Source organism: Lodderomyces beijingensis (assembly GCF_963989305.1).
Source record: "Lodderomyces beijingensis strain CBS 14171 genome assembly, chromosome: 7".
In the NCBI taxonomy this organism is placed as follows: Eukaryota; Fungi; Ascomycota; class Pichiomycetes; order Serinales; family Debaryomycetaceae; genus Lodderomyces; species Lodderomyces beijingensis.
Genome location: NC_089976.1, coordinates 858846 through 867616, shown reverse-complemented (window position 1 = coordinate 867616; position 8771 = coordinate 858846). Strand labels below are relative to the sequence as shown.

General features: G+C 44.7%; 3 protein-coding genes across 3 annotated transcripts; 2 read left to right on the top strand and 1 right to left on the bottom strand. All coding sequences in view use genetic code 12, as the record gives it.

The window, feature by feature from the left end:
* On the top strand, positions 1 to 1680 carry LODBEIA_P56460 (uncharacterized protein; the record flags this gene model as incomplete). The annotated part of the gene is made up of 1 exon (XM_066976001.1): positions 1 to 1680. One exon carries the CDS (start codon positions 1 to 3, stop codon positions 1678 to 1680), a length of 1680 nt encoding a protein of 559 aa, XP_066832584.1.
* Positions 1681 to 1849: 169 nt separating this feature from the next.
* On the bottom strand, positions 1850 to 4870 carry LODBEIA_P56450 (uncharacterized protein; the record flags this gene model as incomplete). Its single annotated transcript, XM_066976000.1, has 1 exon — positions 1850 to 4870. The coding sequence occupies one exon, from the start codon at positions 4868 to 4870 to the stop codon at positions 1850 to 1852; it is 3021 nt and encodes a 1006-aa protein (XP_066832583.1).
* A 1663-nt stretch (positions 4871 to 6533) lies between these two features.
* On the top strand, positions 6534 to 7787 carry LODBEIA_P56440 (uncharacterized protein; the record flags this gene model as incomplete). The annotated part of the gene is made up of 1 exon (XM_066975999.1): positions 6534 to 7787. One exon carries the CDS (start codon positions 6534 to 6536, stop codon positions 7785 to 7787), a length of 1254 nt encoding a protein of 417 aa, XP_066832582.1.
* Between the last annotated feature and the right edge of the window lie 984 nt (positions 7788 to 8771).

Sequence of the window (8771 nt, the reverse complement as noted above, 5' to 3'; positions counted from 1 at the left end):
ATGTTCTTGAACAACGAGATCAAGAATGGCTACAACGAAAAGACAATGGAATACCTAGCGTGGTTGAAGACCCAGGGCGTCAAGATCAACCCCAAAGTCACCATATTCGACTATACCGCGGTCAACCAAGGTCGCGGAGTTATAGCCACCGAGAACCTCGAGGCCGATGAAGTGATTGCGACGATACCCAAGTCGGTCTTGGTCAACGTGACCCAGAATTCGTTGGTTAAAGACTATCCTCATCTCGAGTACGAACTTGTGCATTTGAACCACTGGGACGGGTTGATCATCACCTTGCTTTATGAATTTAGGCGTCGCGGCGAGAGTCGCTGGGCTAGCTACTTGGACGTGCTACCTACATCCCATTTCAACCAGCTCATGTGGTGGAACTCCAACGAGTTGAACATGTTGCAGCCTTCGTGCATCTTGGAGCGGATAGGCAAGGACTCGGCCCTCAAGATGTTTGAGCGAATATTGAAGATCATCAACCGCTTGCAAATCACCGAGTTGAACGATGTCACTACTGAACAGTACAACGTGGTCGCCACGCTCATCATGTCGTATTCGTTTGATGTCGAAATCACCGATGCCGAAGAGGAAAAATTGGAGGATTTAGTGGCGAGTGAACGTAAAGCACGTCAGCCAACTACACCGCAGCAACAGCGGGATAACGACGTTGTGCGCGACTTTGATCGAGAAAATGAGCTGGAGCGGGAGCAGGAGCAGGAACAGCGGGAAGATGCCATGATTTCCAATCTCGAGGACGTCGAGCAGAGACTAGAGGTGGCGATAATAATCGACGGCTATTTGAAGTCGATGGTTCCCTTTGCTGATACCTTAAACGCCGATACCAATTACAACAACGCCATTGTCTCGGACGCAGATGAAAACTTGGTCATTAAAACCATCACCGCTATCAAAACCGGTGATCAGATATACAACACCTACTCCGACCACCCCAACAGCGAGATTCTACGAAGATACGGCTACGTCGAATTGGAGGGCTCAAAGTTTGATTTTGGCGAGATTCCATTATCGATCCTCAAGCAGTTTTTCTTGGAAAAATACAATGTCGATGAAGACAAGCTCGACTCGCTCCTCGATTTGATCGGCGAGATATCGAACCAGGAACAAATGGACGAGCACTCCGAGGACGGCACATTTGAGCTCGTGATTGAATCCTACGACTGTTTCAAGAGCGGCGAAGTGATTGTCGAGTTGATCTTCTTGGTGCAGTTGTTAACGACTTTTTTCCTCCTTGATGAAATCGTCGAGCTCAACCGTATTCGTCGCGTGTACCGCAAATGCCACCAGCTCATTGAATCCAAGACGGTAACGCTGGATTTCATAACTAACTTCAACGAGATCTTCAAGGTGCGCATGGACCAGTACCCGAACTATGCAGCGCAACCGTTCAATACGGTCATCGCCAAGGAGATTAGAGACGTCATGGCGGAAACGGTGTTGAAGTCGGAGTATCAGTCTTTGAGCGCATGCAAGGAAGATGTGCCGCGCACGTTGGAGTTGACGTTAGGGGATAAGGTCAAGATCATCAAGGATGAAAAATTCCTCAGGGCGATTAGGAAAAAGAGACTTGCTACTGATGCCGATGCTGATGCTGATGAAAATGTCGAACAACCTCCAATTAAAAAAGATGTAAAAAATAACAATTCTATATAGATCTCCAAAAAAGAAAAAAAAGAACCTGGAAAAAAAAAAAAAAAGAAAAAAGCAGGAATCAAACAAAACCAAGCCAAGCCAAAATCCTCTTATATCTTGCATTAATCATTGAAACGCATTCGAATCTGCGATGTATTTTTCAATTCCCAATCCCAGCTCTGATCTCTTTTTACTCTGTTATAATTTTATCAACCGTGCTTTCTTGTGACATGGATGTGCTTCGATCACGAATTATACCACAATTGGACTCTTCATATTCAACCCCGTCTACAATATTACCATTTGGAGTATGCTGCTGGTGATGCTCTTGCTGTTGATGATGTTGTTGTTGTTGCTGATGTTGCTGCACCTCAGCCAACGTCTTCACCACCAACTGCTTAGGCCGCGAAACTTGAAATCCAGTCTCTTTTGGTTTCCGATGCAACACGTTTCTAAATCTCATTGTAAACTCATTAATGGCGCCCACACCTCCACCTCCTCCTCCTCCTGGATCCAGATTAATATCATTAAAGCTATTATTGGCCAATTTTCTCGACTCCCATAGCTCCTTCACTTCAGGGTCAATTTGATCATCAGTGAAATATTTCTCATAAATTTGATCCGCCTCGCGCACTTTATAGTCATTTTTCAATTTCCTCAAATTCGACTCCTTTTGTTGTTGAATAAATGAATAATTTGAATCCAAATCGGATGCGGAATGGACACCATGATCATCGTCGTCGTTGACATAGGTGTTGTTTCCCCGAAACAAAAACTCATCTTCAACCCCCGTGGAATAAACGTCAGTAACCGATGCACAGTACCAGTCGTCTTTACACAAGGTAGCGTGCGTGGGGTTGGGGCGGCACAACACAATGGGTCTATATTCAAATTGCTTTTCAAACTCATCAAATGTGTTGACACGGCTGATTTGCTCCACATTGGGCAACTTGACTTTTCTGTTTCTGTAAATGGATATGACAGTCTTGATCAACCAGAAATTCATCTGGATGATAAAGATGATCGACACCACGAGATGGGTCGCCAACTGGGTATATGCAACGTATGTCTTGACGGTTTCGCTGATTTCCCATGACGAAATGTAAACCAAGCACAAGGCAGTGGTCAACAATTTGCCAATGGGAAAGATAAACTTGGTTGACCACGGTCGGATCTTGACAAAGAATGGCTTGCAAAAAAATCGAGCAAGTGTTTCAGTAATGGATATTACTAGTAGGCAGTATACCTGCACTTGGCCGTGACTCTGCAAAAGCCCAATAACCATCAGCTGGGCAAACAACACTGCAATATCAACAATGACATAGTTGACCCTTTGCGGCTTATAGGCATTGTATAAATACGACCAAAACAAGATTGTTCTTAAGTTAGTGTACAATTTGGAAACATTGCGCGATGTCTCCACTTTTAATTTTTTGGTGATGTGAATCAAGTAGTGGAAGATAAAGTATAGCGGAAGAAAGATCCACAATGCGTATAGTAGCGATCCCAAGATGATGAAAATGTTGGGGATATGCATGTACTCTGTTTTACCCAGTGCAAGGCTAGCAGTGTCAATACTCATCGAAGCATAGCCATCCGTGGCATCAGTGGCGGGAGCCACATGTCTCTTGTCCAAATCGTGAAAATTGACGTGATCTGGTTTCCTGTAATATATAGGCTGCAACGGCGGAGCGTTGCTAACTCCAAAAGTAAACACACTTTGCGGGATCATCAAGTCCTGATAGCATGTGGTGAATGAGAATGCGCCATTTTCGAGTGCTTCAAAACTGGCAAATTTCCTGTGGTTGCCATTGACGTCGCTGGCGGCAAGAAACAAAAACGAAGTGAGTACCAAAAAGGGCATGCCATAGATAAAGAACCACATTTCGCAAACTTGGCCCACCACCAAATACAAATTTTTGCGGGAAAAGAATTCAAATGAGGCCTCGTATTTGTTCAAGCTTCTGTTGAACCATTTCTTCCAAAACTTATCGGTAACGAGCTTGGCGGCAATGAAAAGTTGTCTTGTCACAATCAATATGACGCAAAGAACAAGTAAAACCACCATAAAGTTGGGCCAGCTGTTGATGAGTGGACTCTCGCCTCCATATATCGACAACCCCGTAAGTCCTCCGCCGGAGAGAGTCACATAGACGTTATCTTGGCGATAAGACTCATAGTAGTAAGGGTGTTTGATGAAATCGAACCCAAGCAAAGCACACCATTTAATCTGGCCAATCATTGGCTGGAGGAACCCAGGGTACATCAATTGAAGTCCACCCAAAAACAATGCATATTGCAAATACATGATATAGCCAGGGACGCCCGCGTCAACCTGTTTTAATAGCTCATCGTTACAAATGGTGGATGCCCTAAACAAGTACGGGTTGCTCGATTCCTGATACGAGGAATAGGTTACGTTAAAGATGTCGATGGCAGCGGCCACCACCATGACAACCAAGACACCAATGCTGATTATATTATTGATTATATCAGGCTGGAACGGAGTCACGTACGAGTTGCTGCACCCAATCACAAAGGGAGTTTCGTCGTTGGAAACAACACTAAATTTCACTTGATAAGAGCCTAGCCTATGGAAATGAGCACTGATATCGGCTTCATAGTAAATCATGATTGAATCGTTGTAATACAAGGGGCAAGTCACCAATTCGCCTCTGGCATTGGTGAAGAAATTTTGAATCGTAGTGTTTGTTTGACCTATAGCTGTGTAATTGGAGTCCTCTTGAGTGAGTAAACTCTGCAGCGAGTCCCAAGCCAGGTCATCTAGATCAAATTTTTTGTTTGTCGAAGCTGCACTGACACTCGTGTTCGTGTTGTCAAATCGGGGACTATTTCGAAAAAGTTCGGTATTCTTGACTGAAATCATTTGGCAAAACCGCAAGTCTTCACTGATAAAGTTTTTCCCCATAAAGTCTATGTCGACATGGAAAGTGGTGTATCGATTTGTCTGGGGATTGACATCGTCGATGATGACGCTGCGGTTTTGATTTTGCTGGAAATCCGAGCTCATCACCTGGGTATTGATGAAGAATTTCAACTTCTTGTTGACTTCATCCAAGGCGGCATCGGTGATGAACGGTCGAAATATGAGCAATTCCGGCGAGATATCGCAGTATTGACTATTAACAAACGTGGCCTGCACTAGTGTTGTCGTGAATATGCAAAGATTGACTAAAAGCAACAATAGCATCGTCGTCCTCGGTGAATAATGTGTACAACTCAAGAAATACCAGTTCTGGCTAGCTAGCAAGCAAAAAAGAGAAAAACACCCTCTTGGTCTACTCCCGGTGTCAAGTATCTCTAGCAATGAAAAGGAATGGCGATACTTGCCAATGTGTTGCCAAAATGTGTGTGGTGAACGAAAAGATGGATACTCCTGTTTATAGCCGTAAACCTACCATTAAAGAAGACGCTGATTTGTTACTTAACCTTTCTGCCAAAACAAGATGAATCACCACTGTCTCACTTGTTGTACGTCTCTTGTTCCTTGTCCTTGGCCTTGTCCTTGTAGTTGTTGTTATAAGTGTTGCAAGATTAGTCACAGGCATGGATCTATATTTGCTGTAAAATTTAACAGTTTCTGGGGGGTGCTACCTGCTGGACACTTTTTACAACATGCCCTCCATCAATGGACGAGTTATCCGTTAGCACCATTAGAGGCTTATCCGTTGATCAGGTCAATACTGCTCAACCCGGTCACCCCGGTGCTACTGCCAGAGTGTATGTGCTTCCTTCCCGTACGAGTATTTGCGTTCCCGTGTGCTCCAGAGTACACCTGAGAGCCTTTACCAAGACCTACATGGGACACGGCCGCAACAATTTGGGGGGGGAGGGGGGGTGTCTTTAGTATGGTGACACTTACGAGTGCTGAAAGGCGAAATCATAGTCAAAGGAAATCACATTTGCGGTTTTACCACTTGCAATTACTCTTCAATGAATATATCTCTTCCTATCTCTTCTATTAAACAGTTGAACCAAACACGCGGTTCTTCTCTATAAATATGCTGATTAAAATCTTTAAAAAATTTCATTTTCCCTTGAGTTTCTAGGGGCTCTAGTTAAACAAAAGCTCCGCCAGCACAGCTTTGTCAACACTAGAGGGTGTGTATATGTAGGGTCTAAGTTTCCGTCAACGAATGTGTGGGTATTTCTTCGGATATGAAATAGAATCCCTTCTAGGATTGTTGTAGTGTAGTTGGATGAAAAAGGCTCTTTTTCCACTGGTTCAATCTCATCCACTGGAAATGATTTCTTTGTCAAACTCCCCGCGGAATAGCTGTACTTAGGGCCGGGAGGGAACTAGTAGTGAAATCGCAGGGCTGTCTAGCTTCTTCATGGCAGCAGACGGGCTCGCTTTGTCGTCGTCAAAACCGGCAATTCTAGCCTGAGCTTGGCCATACTCATGATTGTCGCGGTTGGTGGTGGTGATGCTAGGGAGACAGGAAGATGGCACGAAGATTACACTCATGGGTCGGCCCTCGCATTCTTTGTGGGAACTCATCAACTCTGTTCAAACAGCGTCCATCCTCCCCCTTTCTCCAATCGCTAGAGCAGTGGCCATCAAGTGTGAAGCCGCGTGTCCATGTCCGTGCTGCGGTGCCCGGCACCCACGGTAAAACTTCATTCCCGACGCGGCTTCTACCCGGCAGGGAAATGGCCGACGCCGCCGCTTGCCGCGGACGGGAATCATCGCGTCAACCACCGACGCACATTGCTAATAGTGAAGAGTAGAACAAGGAGTATAATACTTCTATCCCCTTCAAGAAAATTTTGACACGTTTTCCAGCACCCTCTTCTCTCGTTTTTTTTTTTGTTTGTTAAGAAGCACAGGCTCTTTCTTTATTCAATTGACAATGTCTCAGGGTACTTTATACTTGTTGCCACAGTCGCCAAGATCATTCATCTTGCAAGATTTGATCACCTACTACAAGTTGGACGTCAAGATCACCACGGAAAAGGATGACAGATTCCACCACTATTTCCCCTTGGGCAAGACGCCAGCTTTTGTCGGCTTGAAGGGGTACGCTTTGACTGAAACCATTGCCATTGCAAGATACTTGTTCAGCTTGGTCCCAGCAGACCAAATGAAGGGAGTCTTGGGTAAGAATGCTGCTCAGTATGCGCTGATTTTGCAGTGGGAATCATTGATGAACCAGGAGTATTTGGGGGCTTGGGTGCCAACTTTCTACATGGCTAGTGGTAAGGCTCCTTTTAACAAGAAGAACATGGACGAAAGCATGGCTAAATTGGACGTTATTGCCCAGATCTTGGAGACTAGATTGCACGACTTTACTTATTTGGTTGGCGAAAGATTGACTTATGCCGATTTGTTCTCTGCTGCGTGTTTGTCTGCTGGATTGATGACCACATTGGGTGCTCCATTTTTGAACAAGTTCCCCCACTTGAAGAGATGGTTCGGCACTGTGATCCAGGCTCCATTCTGGAACGGTAAATTCAAGGAGTTTACACCAAGAGAAGAGCCAATGACCTTTGCTCCTCCAAAGAAGGAGAAGAAGCAGGAAACTGCTCCTGATGCTGCTGCTGCTACCAAGAAGGAGGCCGCTCCAAAAGCTGCTGCTGCTCAAGAAGAAGACGAGCCAGCTCCAGCTCCAAAGCCAAAGCACCCATTGGAAGCCTTGGGCAAGCCAAAGGCCCCCTTGGACGAATGGAAGAGAGTTTACTCCAACGAAGAAACTAGAGAAACTGCTATTCCATGGTTCTGGGAAAACCAATACAACCCTGAAGAGTGGTCATTGTGGAAGGTCGACTACAAATACAACGACGAATTGACCTTGACTTTTATGTCCAACAACTTGGTTGGTGGTTTCTTCAACAGATTGTCTGCCTCTACCAAGTACATGTTTGGTTGTATGGTTGTTTACGGTGAGAACAACAACAATGGGATCACCGGTGCCTTCTTGGTCAGAGGCCAAGATTACGCGCCCGCTTTTAATGTTGCACCAGATTGGGAATCCTATGAATTCACCAAATTGGACGCCTCAAAGCCTGAAGTGAAGGACTTTGTTGACAACATGTTTGCTTGGGATAAACCAGTTGACGTTAACGGTGAAAAGAGAGAAATCGCCGATGGTAAAGTGTTTAAGTAAGTTAGACTATAGACTATAGACTAGAAAGACGAAATTCAAGTTTTTAGCTCTACCTTGAAATCTGCGACTGCCACTTTTATCGTGGTGCTGACTTTTTCTTTCTTACAACCCCGTCATTCAAGTCCCACTGGATCCGTTCTGCAATGGCTAAAATAGTTGAGTGAAGCACTCATCAAAAAGATTCATTGCTTGACTGATGAAAGTGATTTCACGGCATGACGTTATGCTCTCCAAAAGAACGTTCAAACGATTCTGATTATGGAAGAACCTCCGCCAATTTTTTGATGAAAATCTGCCTACTTTTTTCGAATTTGGGTGCAAAAAAAGTGTGGCTCAACGCTGGTGGACAATGTTCACTTTCAAGAAGCCTGAGCTGTAATGAATCCTTCTCGATACTTCTTCTTCTTCTTCTTCTTCTTCTTCTTCTTCCTCTCACAGTCGTTCTATTGAAAAGCAAAAAAGCCGGAGTATAGCTTGTGACTGTTTCAGTCCTACATGTTCCTTGCCACCTGGTTGACATTGTTGTTTCTTACTCCGACTATCGCAGAACCTCTGTTGATATACACCCCGCGGATAAGGCAAAACTTGCGTCCTACAGGGACTCAGGTTTGCTTCATGGTTGTAGCTCTAAGCCAGCAAAAGTCGACACAACATTTTCATTCACAGTCTCTTGAACCGAGTCAGATCAAGCCTTTGTCTCTCTGGCTCAATAGTACGAAGCTTGATTGACTCAATGACCAAGTGCCTGAAGGACAGGGTTGTGGTTGCCAACCTTGTCCTGCATATTATGGCCCCTACTGGAATAACCAAATCATACAATTTTCTCATTCTCTCTTATCACCACCACCACCACCACATATGCCAGCAAGCCCATACCCTTCTTTTGACTGGCTACGGTACCCTCTATTTGGTGGTAAAAGATTGGTTGGTTGTGTATTATCTTTTTTTGCTATTGAGGCTGAGAGAGTCACTGACTTGAACCGG